The sequence below is a fragment of the Melospiza melodia genome, chromosome 9 (assembly GCF_035770615.1).
Source record: "Melospiza melodia melodia isolate bMelMel2 chromosome 9, bMelMel2.pri, whole genome shotgun sequence".
NCBI classification, from domain to species: Eukaryota; Metazoa; Chordata; class Aves; order Passeriformes; family Passerellidae; genus Melospiza; species Melospiza melodia.
The window spans coordinates 14,615,231-14,633,893 of NC_086202.1; the positions used below are offsets into that span (position 1 = coordinate 14,615,231).

The following is an 18,663-nucleotide window of genomic DNA, read 5'->3' on the forward strand; positions in this document are numbered from 1 at the left end:
GAGAGTGGAAGCAATGGCTCATGGACTGCCCATGCTTCTCCATTGTTAGCATCTCCTTGGCATGATTTTGGTCCTGGTGTGTGGTGAGTTGGTTGGTTGGTTTGTTTGCAGTGCAGGGTGGATGAAATTGTGTTCAGCCTGTTCTGCAGCCCCCCGGGGAAGTGCATTTGTGCCAGAAACTCTGTGCATGGATTAAATGCTTTAGGACGTCAGTGCAAGTCGAGAGAGGGTGTTTGAATGATATCCCTTCAGGACAGGAGCAGTGCTGGAGGGCTCCACAGGGCCAGCAAAGGACAGACCTGGTGTTAATGTCTTCTGAACAGCCTCCCTGGGGTAGACTGTCCCCCAGAGTGTCTTGGGAGAGGGAGTAGCAGGGACATAACATTTCAGAGGGTCAGCTGCAGTAACAAAGTGGTTCACAACATGTCTGATCAGCAGAGTGGTACTGACAGGTAAATTGCTCCCCAGCACTAGTTTAGTTGTATCCTGTCAGAGCTGGGACTGAAATTACCTTGATTTGGATTTTCAGTTACTTGGGCTTAAGTCGTTAATATATTGTGGGAAGAAATTTTGCAAACTGCTTTAAAAGAAATGCTTATTAGAAGGCTTCTCTGGGAAACTTCTTTCTTAACAAAACCAAAAAAAATAAACAAAAGGCAAAAACCCACTGCCATCACAAAAAAAACAACCCCCAAACCAACCAATCAACCAGCCCAAAACCCCCCCAAAACCCAAACCAAACAAAAAAACCTACTTTAAGTAGATTTTGGTTTTGGAAAATATGATCATTGAAATAAAGTGTGCTCATTTTTCGTAGTGTTTCTTCTGCTGGAATAAAATATTTAAAATGTGAGATTCTTAGCACATGGCTAGAAACTGATAATTATTTAAACCAGCTGCCTAGTTGCAGTGTATAGTGAGATTCATCACTGTGATTCACTAACACATCAGAAAAAAAAATCCCAAAAGACAACCAAGTGAAAATGCTATGGATAGATAAAATGTGAGAAGTGGATGCATGGTGTTGGTTTATTTTTAAAAAATGCAACCTCTATTTGGAGTTTGATTAGAATGAGTCAGTTTCTGTTAGATCTGACAGTTATAAATTTGTTATTAGCTTTCCAAAATAAAATACATGACTAACACTTTTTAAAAATGTGCTTATTCACCAGACATTGCATCTGTAAGTACAGGAAAAGGATGCTTATCACTGCAAAATTTCTGCAGGTCTTTAATTAGAAGCATTTCCCTGTAAGGAGATGACTGTATTCGCAGGAAAAGAGAAACTTCCCTATTTTGGCCATACTTGACACATTTCATATCCAGTCTGTTACTTTTCTAAAGAAATAACGTACAAAAATCATTCAGTGTAATTTGAGCATCAAGAGCACACAATTTTTCCTGACATTAATTATTTTCAAACAATTTTCATTTTCTGCAGTTTAGCCTCATTTTTCTGTTAGGATTTTGAACATTGTAACCAAAACTTTCCTTCCTTCCATCCTCATCCCCACAGCAAATATTCTCAGAAGGGAAGGATGTTACAAGTTGCATTGAAAGTTTAGTAAGTGATTTATTATTGTATGAAAATAAATGGGATTTGTGTTTGCCGGTGAAGTTGTTCATTTTATTCACAGAATTGATCTTTGGTGCAAACCAAATCCTTCTTGATAGCAGCCTGTTGCGAGTTCTTGTACATCACTAAAACTAATTAAAAACAGGTGGATTCTTCCCATGGAGCAGTACCACCCAGCTCAATGAAATGAAGATAACTTGTATGAATTGTCAGAGAGGATGTTGTTTTCCTTAGGGACCGTACTGGAATGTTAGGATTCTCTAAAGCTGCCTTTCTGAACAGAAAAAGAATCATATTTTAACTATGATATCCATATTACTTTGTTTATAAAACTTGAATTTAAGTTGGCGCTGTAGAGAAGAGGAAACCCTAAAGGAAACTTAATTTTTGAAACCTGATCTCTGTGTGAAAGTCTCTGTGAAACTCTGGTATAAAGATTTGAAGGGCTTCATTTAGGAACTCAAATCTACATAGCTAAGTTTTGTTGGTGGTTTTTTTTAAATTTTGTGGTGTCACATTTTTCAAGACAGCTTGTCTTTCCCAAAAATGAAGGAGATAGCATTATTGAAGAATCATGAGCTGTGTTTTATTGAAGAATCATGAGCTGTGTTTACTGAGTATTTCATTTATGAACTAAATGATCTGCTTAATCTCGTGATTTATTGCTAGTTTGATAGTTCTCTTTAATTAATAGGCGTTTGGCTTGTGTGGGATAATGATGCTGGTTTTATTCTGTGTGTAGGGTTGTGCAGAACAGGACATGTGCTGCATTTTCCTGGAGTGCCAGCAAGGTTCAGACCGGCCTCTCTTTCTGGGCAGAATGAATAGAAGGCTGGAAAAAAAACTGTCACAATAAAATTTTTTTCAAGACAGAAATACTTGTATCTAAGCTAACTATGAGTTTTGAAATCACGTATCTTTGCAAATCAGATTATTCAGAGTGGTTGAAATATAGTCTTTGTATCTAATGTCATCATTACAGACCTCAAAGATGGTGTCTCTGTAACAAGGCATATTAAAATAATGACCCAGTGTGACGTGGACTAGTTTATGTTAGTCTTTTCAAGCCTAGCCAATTTTAATTTTGAGTCTTCATTTTTTCTTGTCTAACTCCAGTTCTGTGCAGCCTCAGATGACAGGTTGAATAAAATAATAAAGTAATAGAAGACTGAAAATAAAACACTAGAGCATTTCATATATTTACGTTTTCTACTTTAGATAGTTTGAATTTTAAACAAGTCTTTCATCATGTCACTGCTAAAATGTATTCCTAAAATGGTAAAGAAGAATTGGTAAATTAGATAAATAATATCATACATACAATTTTTAATCTGAGAAGTAGGAGGAGGAACTTGTGACATGTGGAGTTTCTTAGTTGATGGAAATAAACTGTGTGTATATTGGAGCATATTTAATTTTTGTTGCAAGCTGAGGGTTCTGCGTGCTTTCGGATGCATGGGTGTATGGACCATGGTCGATGCCAGATTGCCATTTGTGGGTGCCACTGTCTGGTTCTGGGTGAGGAGTGATGCTGCTGCACACATGCAGTGACAAGCACATAGTGTAGGGCAGGTCAGGTCTGATCATCTCTCTCCTCCATGTAGATGGCTCACAGTGGGCCATCAACTCACATCAAAATATGCATTTATTGATGAATTTTAGATCTGCAGAAATCTCCAGATCTTAATAACATTGCAGTATTTTAACTTTGCTACATTAGTATTTTTTTTTCCCATGTGGGTCAGTGTTGTTACATTTGCACCTAGAAGTGGGATTTTATGTGGTTGGTTTGTTGGGGCAAAGAACTTACTGTTCATATACAGTGGCAAGTGCTAAGAGCAAGACTATCTTGTCTTGTGTAACAGATTGTTTTAAAACTTTACTAAAAAATAAAATTGATCAAAAATTTTAGTTAGTTTAGTTTTTCTAGTTAAGAATATAAAATTTCTTTTGAATTTTTTTGTCTATCTTATTGCAAACTGCTTATCTTATTTTAAAATGTACTTTTGTGTACTAGAGAAATATAATTTATTGTAAATGTTACATTAAAAGACTCATTTCTCAGGCAGTTGGAATTAGATTTTTTCAGAGAAATGTTTTCTATGCACATTGCATAATCATTAGATTAAAAACCCAATTTCTCCAGCTTCTAAAATAAACCATTTCTTTTGCATATTGAAAAGTTTTTAAGGGGTAACATCTTCAGAATAAGTGCATGTTGATATTGTATTGCTTCTGAAATAGCTGGGAACAGTGATGGAAAATCACTAAGCTAGAAAGGATCACTTGTGAAATACACAGTACCTTAACATAAAGATGAAGAATAAACAACTTTTTCCATGGCCTGCATGCAGGGCCAGTTTGCAGCTGTGTGATGGTGGTGGTGCTTGATGGGTCAGGTATAGTTTAATTACTGAATTTCTACTATGCAGAGGTTGCAACAGGAAAACATTTTTGGACTTGTCTGTTTTTGTTTGTCTCTCCTATAGAAAATGAAATACTTTGTCTGTATGTGTGAGCTATCCATGGTATGATGGCTCGTACCTCCCTGCTCCAGCAGCCACTGCAAAGTGATTTTATTGTCCTCCAATCTACTGGAATAGTTTTTAACATCTCTTTTGCTTTACCAGCCTTTTTGCAGAGCAACAAGTACCTCAGTGTTAATTTAGAATCTACGAGTGAAGTGTGGGCATTTAGCAGTGTTAGAATTTTCAAGCTGGAGTCAAAATTCTTTCTTGACATATTTATTGACAGTGCTTTTATTTAATAAAGAAGAAACCACACACTTTGGGAAATGGTAATTTTTATTTATGGCTAAGATGGGAAAATGCAAATGAAGTGGTGAATTTTGTGATTAGTATTTTACAGAGCAGTCACTTTACGATAATTACATGTTTTAGATCAGTGGAATTATCATGTTCTATTAACCAGATTGTTTCCTGACTTCTTGTAGGATTCTGAGTAACAACAAGATCTTGGGGTTGAAGAATGGCTCTTTCTTCGGGCTGAGGTCCCTGGAGAGACTGTGAGTAACTGATCAGCCTTGCTCCACCTTCAATTAAAAGTCTTTGTACTTTAAATATAGAGGCAAACGACAGATAAGGAAGCTGAGATGTTCTGAGCTGCATAGCACAGTAGAGTTTCTAGGCAGCCATCAGGTTAAGAAACAGCATAAAAATGAGTGCATGAGGATGGATGTGGAACATGCAGGAAAGCACTGCCATCAATTTGGAACTAAAATAAACACCCAGTCAAAGCCCTTGTACTACACTATGCACTATCACAGCAAAGACTGCTATATGTAGTGGTAACACTAATATACCTGACGTGTAGTTTGGGTTATTTAACTCGTTGGTCTCCAATATTTTTATTTCAGATCTATATATTTTTAATTTTTTTCTATATTTTAATTGTAATATCAACAACTTAGCATTTATCACAGGAGCAAACAATGACTGATAAAGCTCCATGGCCATGTATTTCAAGCCAGTATTTGAAGGGGGAAGAGGAGCTCAGGAACAGCTAATGAGTTAGGAAGAAAATATTTGGAAACTTCAAAGGAAATAAATAAGTAGTAATCGCTACACAATAATAGCAATACTTTCTGTATATATAGGTCAGTCATTTGAGAATGATTGTGAACAAGCCTAAAGGACTATTTTTTATATCTATAGGCAACTTCTGGTACCAGTACATCTAAAATGAGAAATTATGTCATGCCTATCTTACAGTATCTCCTGCAGCTTAAGCTAAATTACCCTTATACTGCTTTGTAAGAGTAGGTTTGTTATGTAGAATGCATGGGGCATGAATATTTCCATATGCAAAGAAATTATGTATTAAAATCAACCTTAGCTAATATTTTTTGCTATAGATGTGTGTGATATGCATGCTGTTCATGGTTGTGGAACAAAGTGGGTAAGTATACCATACTGAGTTGTTTGAGTGTCCTAAATGTGGTTTAAAAATAAACAACTTATTTCAAGGTCTACAGCAATCCCTTTGAAGGATTTGGGTAAAGTGACTTTCAGAACATTTCTGCTGAGTAACATTACATTGTCTCTGCATACAGTTATAGTTGTGTCAAATACTTTCATCAATCTATTAAATGATATGGAATATTAAGTAGTCTGGAATGGAGAGTGAGGTATTCTGAACTAACTATTATTATTTAATATAAGGATTAACAGTGATATGAGGTTTGTAAAAAAAGTCTACAAATATTTTAGATGAAACAAAAACAATTTAGAACACAGAATAGAATTACAAATTTATTGCAAGGGAAATTAGTAAGTTAAATTCTCATGTAATGGAAGTAAATGCAATTAATGTAGTGTTTAGAACTAAAGGAAAACATTTCCTCTGAGGTTTTCTTAATGTTTAATTTACATTGGAGAATTATACTGAGTGTGTAGTTTTAAGAATTTTATTAGTTAAATAGTGAGAGAAATACTTGAGCCTGAGAAGACATTGCAAACAAAACTAAGAGCAGTGAGAAAACAGAAAAACTGCCTTAAGTGTCTAACCTCAAGTACCATAACAATCCAAACCATTCTATTTTCCTGTACTGATTTTTCACAACAGTACAGATAAAATGAATATCATCTTAGTTTATAATTCTGTTTGTCTATGGTGTTAATACAAAATCCATGAGTGGTCCATGAATTGAAGACTGGAATTCAAATGATGACATTCTCATGATTCAGCTGCTCTGTTTCTGTTTCATTTGGGGCCACTCAGAGCCCATATGCTTCTTATCAATATCTGTGAAATCCCAGTTTCAGCTGCAGGGGTGAGAACAGCTGGAATAGCCTATTAGGAGGTGAGTGTGAATGAATTGCAGCTGGATGAGTGCTCCTAGTTCTTGGACAAAGGTTTCCCCAGCTTTGCCTTTTGGACAGAACCTGATTCAGAGCAGTACTTCAGGTGCTCAACATGGAGAGCTGTGGCAGCAACAGCTGCTGATGTTCATGGCTTATCAAAACGGACCAAGAGCTTCCATTCCTTGCCTGAAAGGAAGGACTGTGGCAGGAAAATCCAGCTTCCCTTAAAATAATGTTAACTTTACAAGATTAGGTGCTTAGGAACGTGGGTGTACTGGAGTTAAGAATTACTCACTTAATTTGGCTTTACACTCCTTGTGGTCCTGTTCAGAAGAAAAGGTAATGTGAGTGCCATAGAGGAAAGAATCGTGTAAGTCAGGTTTTTTTTTTTTTTTTTTTTTTTTTGTTTTTTTTTTTATGGTTACCATGAGATCATGAGCTAGAAGAGTGTAAGATTACATGGAAAATGAAATCATTCAATGTCAAACTGGAAAAGAATAGAGAAGTAAAATTTCAGGTGGAATTGAATGACTTGTATATTCTGGCTCTTCCCTGTTCTGGAGTGCTTAAACCCTCTTTTTGGGTAAAGAATGGTTTGAAGCACTACTCCAACAAGTGAGTGACAACTTTCCCCCTATTATTTTGTTTTTCAATGCATGTCACAACAGGAATTGGATTACAGAAGTGTCAGTCTTCTCAAGTTCTGGTGATTTCTCAAGAGCATGTTACACAAGTGAGGTCCCTCACTGAGCAGTTGTCTCAAAGGGGGGCTCTCATTCTATCAAGCAAATCAAAAAAAGTTATTTACCCCTTAACTGTCCATTCTGAGTAAGACAAAATTGATTTCCCTAAAACTAAGGCTATTGTAGAATTCTAATATTTTACCTGGATTATTTTTTTTCAAATGTTTTTTCAGAAAATTGAGATTTTTTTCAACCATAACAAGAATAACAAGGTTAGCATTGCAGATTTTCTCAAACTGTGTTGCTGCTGTAGGAAACACGATACTACATTTTCAGAGGATAGAGCCAACAAACTGGGGAAAAATATGTTTAGGGAAACAGTTACTTCCTGTTTAATAATTTAAGGATAGTATTACACTTAATAATAATCCATTAATATTAAAAATGAAATGTAGTTATGTCCATTAAAAATAGTGATCAAAAGGCATGTATGAAATACTGATATTTTTACTGGGCATTTTGTAAAAATGCTTTGAAAAACACTGACTCACAAGGGTGCACTTTCAGTTTTATGTATGTGTATGCACAGTGACTCATGAGTGATCTGTAGAGGTGGCAATACCTTTCCATAGTTACAGTTTTCTGAAATTAAGAAATTGCCATGTTCTGGTTTGGTAAGGTTGGCTCACAAATGTGACATGGCATCTGGATTGTGATGTGCCCCTGTGCCACTGAGCTTACACTGTAGAGACCAGAGGCATTTAGATGTGAAGATCCTAACTTTAATACTGTGAGAGAACAAAAGTTTTCTGAAAACTTTTATTTTATACAGATATTATATGCTGTCCAGTTATATGGTCCTTGAGTTGGAATAAATCAGGAGTGTAGGTAAGACTATAAATAAGCTTTTTTTGAAGCAAGTGTGGTAAAGGAATTGTTTGTTAAAATATGAAGAGCCGTGTGGAATTTAACCAGAGGAGATCTACAGGCCATAAATTTTTAAAAGAGAATGCACACCTTGAACCTATTTCTGTGATACACCCTGTGGAGATGGCTAGCTTCACATTCAGGAGGCTGAGAATTCAGTTTGGGTCTGAAGCTGAGGGCAAAGACTTGACAGCTTGTAATGATTTCAGTTTCAGTGCCTTCCCTGTCTGCAGTCAGTGTTCTGCCTTCCCAGAACAGCAGGAGTTATAACAGAGATTTAAATAAGTTTTACTTATGCTCTAGGTACCATAAAAGAAAGGAAAATGAAAGTGAAGTAACCCTTTCAAGTAAGTCTCAGCAACCTGAAAACTCTTGTTTAGTGAAATATTTGGAGGGATCTGAACAACTGAATTTTCTGTGTGATTTGGCAGTGGAATTATTGCATAAATCGGAACAATATATTACATGGGAAAATCTGACAGTTTCCTTCTTTAAGAATTATTTTTATTTATTTAATTTTATTTTCTCAACATGGGGTTGAACATGCTGTTACCCAAAGAACCATAGGCTAGTGCAGGTTACCAAGCTGCTTGCAGATGCCTTGTCATGGCAGTGTGGGGTATGGATGCTGCTGTGAAGCATTGCCATCCCCCTCAGTGTGCAGCAGTGAGAGCATTAGTGCCAGCCGTGGCAAGGCATTTTATGCCTGAGGATATTTGGCCAGCCATAGTCCATGGGATGCTTCTGGGGACAAAGACTGAGGTGATTGGGCCAGGTGCTCCAGCTGTGCTGGACCTAAAGCCAAGAACCAGACTAGGAAAAGAAATATTTTGTCCTCAGCCTGGTGCCAGCTGGTGCAAAACAGAATGTCCTGCAGCTATTATCCACAGTGTTAATTTTCTTACTTTGCACAGCAGCACTGCACCACAGTTGCCTGGACAGCCCTGCCCTGAGCTCTCTCCCCACGTTATCCCTCCTTTCGTGGCTTCCCTGCCGTGGGCTCCTGGTGCTCTGGGATTGAATGTGCACTTGGGATTTTCAGAAGTGGGTCTATGAGGTTGCTCTCTCTCTCTCTTTCATAACCAAATGGACTTTTTCATTAGGTTTATAGGAGCATTATACCTCTGAGACTGTTGCTCCTTTGTCCCAGTGACTGAACCTCTGACGGGTTCAGAAGCTATTGGGAGAGAACCAGCAAATACAAATAAAGAAACATACACAAACAGACTGTGGTTGCATAAGCAGTTTCCTTGGGAAATCAGGATGAAAGATCACTAAGCAAGATTACACATATTTTTCCCAGTTGAGCCAGAAGAAAACATGCCAGGCACTAATAAGCAGCAGTGACTGTTTTACAGAAACTTGCTTTGTTACATTTTCTAGACAAAGAAAAATAGTATTCAAGTATCTGTAAGAATTTAGCAATGAGTTTATTTTTTGTTTTATTTTTTTAGCACTATACCTGTGTCTTACTCTACCAGGCCTCACTTAGATTGTGTGTAGTTTTATTAAGTGCTGCTGTACAATCAAGTTCCACTCACATGTCAGTGCTGCACAGCCACATGTTGTCCTCAGTTATTATCAAGCAGGCCTAAAAGCTGCTTCCAATAGATTTCAGTGGGACATTCTGCAGCTATGTGTTTTGGTGTAACAGAAGTAATAACACGCTAGGTTGAGGGAGGGATGAAAAGGAATAAAAAGACAAGCATAAAAAATTAGACCATAGGAAAAACATGCTGTTAAGCAGTTGTTAAAAACATTTGATATTTAGATTTTCTTTAGCAAAATTCAAGTGATGGAAGTGTAAAACATGAAGGTTTGACATTTTTAACATGCAATTCACATTTTCTAAATTACTGTCTTCTTCATTGTTTCCCTGCCCATACATTTGAAATGTGCATATGCACGCACACACATGAAGAAACAGATGTTCTTTGTAGGTACTGTGAAGAATTGGAAATATGCTCAAAGAAACTGTTAACAATTATACTTTCAACACATTGTGTATGACATCTTTAAAGTTAGAAAATTCATAGATTAAATTTAGAATGTGTTCTTTTTTGGATTGTTGTAAAAATAGAAAAATACTGGTTATTATGAACTCACAATATTTCTGACTGACAGCCAGGATCCAGCTGTGCAACATTTTTGGCTTTTTTTTCCCTTGAAGATCTTGCAGCTGAGGACTGTGCCCCTAACTTTGTGCAAGCACTTTTAGCAGAAAATAAATTTATAAGCTTGGAGACCTCAAATGCCACTGAACTGAGTGTTTAGAGAAATGCTGTGATGGTATTCAAGTGAAGGGCAATCTAAAAATCTGTTTCTTAGGGCTGTTTGTTGTGTAAATAGTCATAGTATGAATAAAACTATTCCGTTTTATCAGGTTGTTGTATTTGGAGAAATATTGAGAAAGAAAACTCTCAAGCATCTAAAGTTGTCTTGCAACTTTTTCTTGCATTTGAAATTCTGCATGGATTTAGTAAATTTTCTAGGTCCAGTTAATAATGATAGCAAACAAGTTATTTCTTTATTCTCAAAGAACAAAAGTACAGATCCTGCAACCATTATTTTTTCTTGTTTAGTAATATGTCTAGGACACCTGAGGAATTCCAAGCAGTTTGACATGTAAATTTTTACTGTGTTGGCTTGCAATTGTTTACAAAAGCTCATTATGCTGCATTACTGTTTGAAGTGATTGATCATATTCTGCTAGATGCAGAAGGATGGGAGTAGTTATGGGGAATGATTTTTCTCCAGGAGCAAGACTCTGCTTTGTGCCTGTACTCTAAAATCTACTGAAGGTAATTCATGTTCCTCTTGGCAGTCATTGAACTTTGAGTTACCCTTTTGGTTTCAGTGTCAGAGGAAGGGTTTTTCTTTTTAATTATGATGATGCCAGTGTTTGCATGAGGCAGGAGATTTCCCTTTGTCAGTGCTTAACACAGCTAATGTAGCTGGCATGTTGATAGCAATTGATAGATATGTTTGCAATATGGTCTGTACAAAGGCACTTGTAAATACTGAGCTTAAAAAACAAAGTTCTGAAAATCCCTGAATTACTGAAGTGAAGGTACCTTTTCATTCAGAGATGTCTATTGCAGATAATTGGTTTGGAGGGTTGGAGATACTCAGGAGATAAAGGGCTTTACAAGTGCTGAAGGGAAAACAAGCCCAGTGAATTTGGCAGTGGACAGATCAGAAAGAGGAAAGAAAATAGTTATGCATATAATAATAATTTATCACCTAAAATTAGAATAGCTTCTATTCTAGTGAAATGAATGGTTTTTAAGGTTCATCCTAGAGCATGGAGAAAAGGAATTTCTAACAAGAAAATGAGTGTTAAGCTAGTGAATTGGGCTGTATTCTTCGGAGTGTAATACACGCACCTCCTTAGCCATCTCATTTTATCATTGGTAGTAAATGTCATGGTCAGCTGCTGTAAACTTTTTCTCTGTTTTGTTTTTTTATCATGTCTCTGGATGAGAACGAGATTCCTTACCCATCCTAGGACTCCTGCATTTCCTTACACCAGTCCATCTTTGTGGTGGCTGCAGCCCAGGGATTTTGCCTCTCTTTGTTGCTTGGTTCTTTGTCATTGTGATAATTTTGGTCATGTTACTCCTTAATGCCAATGTCAGATATATTCTGGTACAGACAGAAGATAGAGATGTTCACTTATATGAATGTGCTCTTTAAATATCTGACTTCATGTACCTGTCAATGAAGATTGTAATGCATTACTGAATTAGTAAAAAATAATTAAATGTGTGTCAAAAAAGGAGCATTTTTTCCGTAAAATCAATTTATTTCTGCAAAATACATTTTCTATAAAATAATTTTAATATTTTAAAATATTAATGGCACGGATTGGTGAGAATGGTATGAGCCTGATATGAGACTGAAAGGAGATAGGAAAATGATCCTCATAGCACCAGAGTACCTTCAGTTCCTCACTGTCAGGGTTTTTTTTTAGCATCAAACAAGAGTTCCTCATTAACATTTACAATATTTGAACTATATCTTGTAAATAATTCAAAACCACAAATTTAGTAATTGCAAATAAAATTTAATGTTACAATGCAAAGTTTCCCTTATCGCTTAATTAGCTAGAATTATCTAATTATTTCTAACTGACTATTTAAGTCGAACAAAGTTTTTACCCAGCCTTATTTATTTATTTATTGACAGGTCTCATTTGTCATTATCTGATGGCAAAGATGAGGTGATATATTTCAGGCATTGCATTCAATTAAAAATACAACTTTTTAGCTTCTATATCTTTTACTTGAAAACAATTCTTATTCATCATAAAGGACTTTGTATAAATAGATAATTTTATGCATACTGCAGCAAATACATAATTGTTAGGTAATACAATATTTATATGTTGATGTTAAACAAGACAATCTTTAGAAAGAAGAAAATCTGTGAATGAAAAGGCTTTTATTTGAGAGAAGTGATTGGAAATCAAGGATTGTCTCATTTTAGAGTTTTTAAAAATTTTAATTTCGTTTTTGTCTCGTCACTTGGTCTTTCTCTACCTCTGTTTTTTATCTGTATTGCTTATTTAATATCTCCAAATTCAGTGATACTGAGAGATCTCAGGTGATCAGGAAAGAGAAAGCAAGAAAAAGTACATTGGTGTTTGTATAATGCCATTTATTTTACATTTCTACCTTATGCGAAGTCATTTTTGTACATTCCTTCCCTGAGTGGGAAGAAACCTTAATGGGCACAAGTACAAAAGTGCAGATAGAGATTACTGATGCTTGTTGAAAATACCTGCCCATAAGCAGGTAAAGACAGCAAGAGGCAACAGCAGACCTAAGGAACTATTGGAAAATGTCATGGATCTGGACTTGTTGCTCCTTGCTGTAGTTGAAGGAGTATAGGGTAAATTGCTTTTCAAAGTAAGTATAATTTTGCTGCAGGCAGTGTTTTAATGAATTGCACAGGAGGAGAGTATCTAATTTGCTATCATTGCATATAAATTTTGAGAAACCAGAGAAGGAGAAACATCAATGTCACAAGTCAAACTGGGCAAACTTAATTAAAAATTGCTTTTTCCTTTTTATTCTGGGGTCCTTAATGTATCTCTTTATTCTGTTCTATGAATAACAGTAAGTTACTCATTTATTAGTGCAAAAACTGAGTATTTTTTGACAATGGCCTCCCTAAAAGAAAATTAAAGGAAAACCGCCAACCAAAAAAGCAACCTCCCCAAACTCTCTAAGTGCCAGAATCCATTATGTTCTAGTGTGCAGTATCAAAGAATGATGTAGCATTCTATCAGGAATTGTAAAACTTTTGCTGTTCTTAATATGACTGTCAGAAACAGAGGAGTTGGAAATTAAAAGTAAAATTACATTATCCTCTTTCTAACAGGTTGTATGTACGGTAAGTCTTACAAGCATGAAGTATCTATCAAAGCACTTGTAATGCAGTGTGACAGAAAGGTAATGCATCTTTTTCCTCTATTCATTTGTTATTTACCAGTGCAAAGTCACAATACAGACTATTAGATGTCACATACATTATATTTCACAGGATGAGACAACAAGAAAATAGCCTGTATGTCTATTGCTGTGGAGTTGCTATGCTGTAGTGTGCAAAAAACAGCAGTAATTTTAGAAAAAGAGGGTGTTTTCTTGGGCATATTACAGTGCTGTTTAAAAATAGCAATAATTAGCTCTGAAAAACAGGTTAGTAAATCAATCCCATTGTTCCTGGTACAAGGGTCCAGAACCAAGTGCGATTTTCATCTTCTCTTTATACCTTAAGCCTGTTGTTCGTTTGCCTGCTAAACTGCCACATTAATTTGTCTGTTTCTGTGATATATTTGTTTCCCCCTGGAAACAGCATGGGCTGCCAGGCCGCGTCGTTGCTCTTAATTCTGTGGTCTGTAGCGAGGTCTGAGAGCTGCTCAGCGCTGCCTTCCCTCGCAGGTGCTGCTCGTGGGGTGACAGGACTTGTGTCATTCTGAATGCGCTGCTGAGATCGCCTTCCTCTGCTTCTGACATGGAGCTGTGCTTTCAGCTTGGGCACAAAATTGCCAGCTGCTGGCACAGACGTGGCATAGCAGCAGTGTTTCAGATGTCAGTGGTTTGCCAGGCTGCATTGATGGACTTTTGAGTGTAACTGTTTGCAAAACAGATTTCTGTTGAAAAGGTGAGCATGGCAAAATAAAAACGTTCAGCAGGGGACACAGCAGTTTCACAGGGCCATTTTTATCATAGGCACCAGTGTTTCATTGAAACTGCTTTATAGTCACAAAATATAGAATCTTTTTTGATTGACAAAGCTAAAGTATACCACTTAGGAATGGTGCAAGCTGTGTTTCTATAAAGAAGCACAGACTGTTGAAACAGTAGGAAAAACAGAAATGTGGTCTTAGGGCAGTTTGTATGAAGTCAGAAAGAAGCGTTCTGGGAAGCCAGGCTGATAAAAATTAGTGTTAGTTCATCAACAACTGAGCACGTCTTGTGATGGGAACTGTGAAGTGAATTGGTAGCTGAATCCTTTTATTCAGTATGTGGTTTTGATTCCTCAGCTGTAGGCTATTGGTGGAATAACCCTCTCAAACTCCAGAAAATACTGTATATTAGTTGTATTCAGATGCAATGTGGTCTTTAACATGTTAACTGTCAAGAAGACCAGTAAGTCGCCTCACCTGGTGGTATCCATACATAAAATGTGAGACGCCTCAAGTTCTGACTAGGGACATCTCAACATCATGGTGGTGCTGGGTAACTGAGGATCCAAGGAGAAGCTCCAAACTCAATCCTTCCCTCCCAGAGAGTTTTCTGGGCCCTACTGATAACTTTTTGTCTCCACTTCTGACTTGATACCAATTGACAGACATTTCTCAATTGCTTACTTATAAGGACAAAACTCCCTGTGTATATAAGTTATTGTCTGCCAAAAGTGCATGTCTGTAGACAAGGCTGGGAGATCTCAGATGAAAACATGCTATTTCTCATTCATATCATGCTGGTCTGTAAATGCTCCAAGGGTACCAATGACCCTGGGAGCTTGCTGCCCTCCAAACTTGTGGGGATTTCTGCAGAAAGCACGGCTTGTTCTCTGGGTGCTTGTGCTTCGCCAATAATCTCTGAGAAGGCAAAAAAAAAAAAAAAAAAAGTGGAATTGAAAAGGAATGGAAAGAAGGGCTATGGTTTATGCCAGTTTAGTTTAAAGAAAAAAAAAAAATCCCCAAAATGAGTTGTCTGAAGTAGTTAGTAAAGCTGATGTAATATAACAGCTGTGGGCAGTTTTTCTCCCCACTTCTTAATATAGACAGAATTGATTAGTTGGGTGTAGTGTAGTGCTGCGTGTGTCAAGTAGGTACAAAATGGTTGTTCTCACGAGAAAATTGCATGCAGACTTAGCACATGATAAGCTGTCTTGTGTTAACACAAATTGCCTCGTTCTTGAAATGGAAAGTGACTGGGAGAGCTATAGAGGATGTTTGTATAGTCTGAGCTATGCACATATTCTGTGAAAAAAAAAAAAAGGAATTACAAAATTCCACTATGTGCTGCTTTTGAAAGTGTTTTGCTGAGGAGAATACAGAGAGAAACATTGCGCTGAAATAAAATGGATATTTTTGTTTGCTTGTTAACTTGAAAAAATGAAATAAAATTGCAATGGTAATGAGATTTATCTGATAAAAATAAGTGGTTTAAGTTAAAAATAAGCCACTTGAGTTAGCATAATGCAAGAAACTTGTTGAAGCAGAAGTAAAATGTATTTACCATGCCTTTATAACCCAGGAAACTGCCAAAGGGGTAACTTGAATCTCTTAAAGTCAATTAATCTCTATCTATGAAAAATATGAAAGATATTAAATCAGGAAAAATGTTAGCTGTAGGTGCCTGTGAAAGCCAAATTTATTAAAAAGCATACCCTCAGCCATAACTGTAACACTTCTGCCATGATGCTGCAATTAATGGCCAATGAAAGAAAGTTTTACAGCTAACATATGTACTCAGATACATGGTACATTTATTGCTTTCACCAATTGTGTTTTACCTTTTGTTTTTTTTTTGCATTCAGTATTCCCATTTGTTTGTTCATGCAAAGTAAGTTAATACTTTTTTAAAGACCTTAAAGACATGCTTTTCAGCTGAAAGGGCAGCGTAAAGTACATTGTGTTCAGAACAAAACGGTGTTTTATGTACTATGTCAGCAGCTAAATTGAGAATTTGATGCTTTTTTCCTTTTTGTGCCATTAATTGCTTTTAGGTATTTCTGAGAAGTGCGAGTGCCTCACCAGGGACAATTCTCCCATTTGAGTGAACTTCAAATACTGTATTAAGCTTTCCTACTGTACAGAGTTATGTGAACTTACAAAAATATTTAGGAATGTAAGAGCAGAATGGGTTGCAGCCAGCCTGGTCTTACAGGCACAAAAGAAGAAATTGTACTGGAACACAGATTGGGTTTTTTTCTTTATTTTTACGTGTCTTTGCCACTGTAACCAATAAATCCTCATCAGCCATTCTGACAGTTCCCTTAGCCATGACTGTGCCAGCAAGGTGCACCAACACAGGTACTGACTCTTCAGTACTGGACTAGAGCAGGTCACCAGTGTAAACTATCCAATACACCCTCATTTAGCCTTTTTTAGCAAAACAGGAGGAGCAGAGGAAACTCCTGAAACCATGTTCTGCATCAAACAATAAATAAATAAATAAATGTTGCTGGTCCTGGAAGATGCCTGGGGAGGATTCAGCTCTGGGTATGCAAAAATTCATGTCACAATCTGCAGTTTCTATCTCTAGTAAGTTATATTCATGCATAAACAATATCAAACTGAACAAATATTTTAAGGCTGCTCCAAATATTTATTTCTACTTTTTCTAATCTATGATCTAAATGTACTCATAGCCTATTTTTAGCCATATGATTTTATAGTATTGTTATCCTTTAACTTATACTAATCCTTTTCTCTTTGTAGGGTTCACCATTTATAAACAGTGATGTAATACTCACTTTCATCATCTAGCAAGCCAAAAATATGATAATCTCTTAGTGACATCAGGAAAGTAACCATGAATTGTACATATCTTTAAAAAAATTATGGGCACAATGCCTGAAGTATCTAAAAGTAAGATTATTATCCGCAAAGATTTATTTTATACACAATGGCAATGTAATCTCTTTATAGTCTAAAAAAGTGATTTTAATCCAGTTAATTGAATACTCGGATAAGTACAATTTCAGCTTAGTTTAGCATTCAGAAATGATGTTCATGTTGTAAAACTGATACAGTTGAGTATAGAAAAGGCCCCTCTGCACCCCTTTACATGCAGTAAATAAATATCCTTGGGAAATTCACTGTGACTTTAGGGCTTAGGAGGTCTGTACAAAGCTGCTTTCTCTGCTCTTGCATAACAAGCCAGCATTGACCAAATGGTTACTTAAAAAATCCCAGTGAAAATTTAAAGCTTCCTGCTGAGGACGTTGAATCGATTCCTACTTTCCATCCTATTTTTATTTTTGTTGTCCCTGTTTTCAGGTTGAGTGCTGGATGAGTGGGGGTGTTCCTTTTCTTTTTGCCCTCTTGAGAACTGAGAATTCAGTAAATTGAACTCTTTTTTTTTTCCCCTTTTTTTTGTAAGCTCAGCCATCTGCACAGAGGGTAAAATACAGACATTTTGTTACAGGTCTTCTCTCCTGATTTCCTTGCATTCAGGTGTTTGTGTAGCAGTCTGTGATGATTACTTTGTATTTTATTTGTGTAAGTCAAATTAAATGTCTTTCACTTGGAACAGAAAGGAGACATTTCACTCATTTTTCCCCATTGACTATGTTATTGCACAACAGCTGCTCCCTGGTTTCATAGAACTATCTGCTCATGTATTCAGACTCTGTATTATTGTAAGATGAGAAAATTCATCTTAGCTAATAGCTCTGACATAACTTCTTCATTCATTAATTTCCTACCTTTCTACTTGCCTTGTTCAAATCTTTGATAAGCAGTGGCAATGAAAGGAAAAACACAGAACAAAAGAGTGTGAGCGAGGGTGAGTGGTGTGCCTGGGTGTGCAAGAGTGTGCCAAGTGTTCCTGTGTGTGCCCAGGTGTGCCTGAGTTCAGTTTTAACAGGGGGTCCCTGGATTCAGACCTATGTCTCTGTGCACAGTGTTCTTGCAGTAAGTGCACAGATCTGTGGCTTTCTTGGCAGAACTAACTCATGGTTTGTGTTTTGAGTGCACATTAGGAAGAAAAGATAGACTGTGGAAAAATGTACTAGGCATTAAATAGGTCAATAATATATAATGTGCATTTCTGTTAATTGATGTGGCCAATGTACAGGGTAATAGCTGCAGAGGAGCTGTTGTGGTGCATGCTGTGAAGACATTAAAACAATACACAATAGTAATTTAAATTCTAATAAGTCCTTTAACATACAGCAGTATTGGATCCAAGAGTATCTCTATGATTTCCCTGTCTCAAAGGGACAAGCTGTATGATTTAATTTCTACAATATTAATAGAAAAGAAATTATAATATTCTAGTGTATGGACTAAACAATATGTTTAGCATACATCATGTTTTGGTGTCGTGTAACCCGAGTTTATTTTAGGTTAAAGAAAACTGAATAATCTTTGTGCCTTTAGTAGGAGCATCTAAATAGCAGTTCCTGATAG

General features: G+C 36.5%; 1 protein-coding gene across 1 annotated transcript in view; it reads left to right on the plus strand.

The window, feature by feature from the left end:
* LOC134421944 (adhesion G protein-coupled receptor A3-like) overlaps positions 1 to 18,663 on the plus strand; it is a 252,236-nt gene that overhangs the window by 36,814 nt on the left and 196,759 nt on the right. Inside the window, exon 2 of the mRNA XM_063163434.1 lies at positions 4,530 to 4,601. Within this exon, the coding sequence (XP_063019504.1) occupies positions 4,530 to 4,601 (72 nt within the window). The remainder of the gene's footprint in view (positions 1 to 4,529; positions 4,602 to 18,663) is intronic.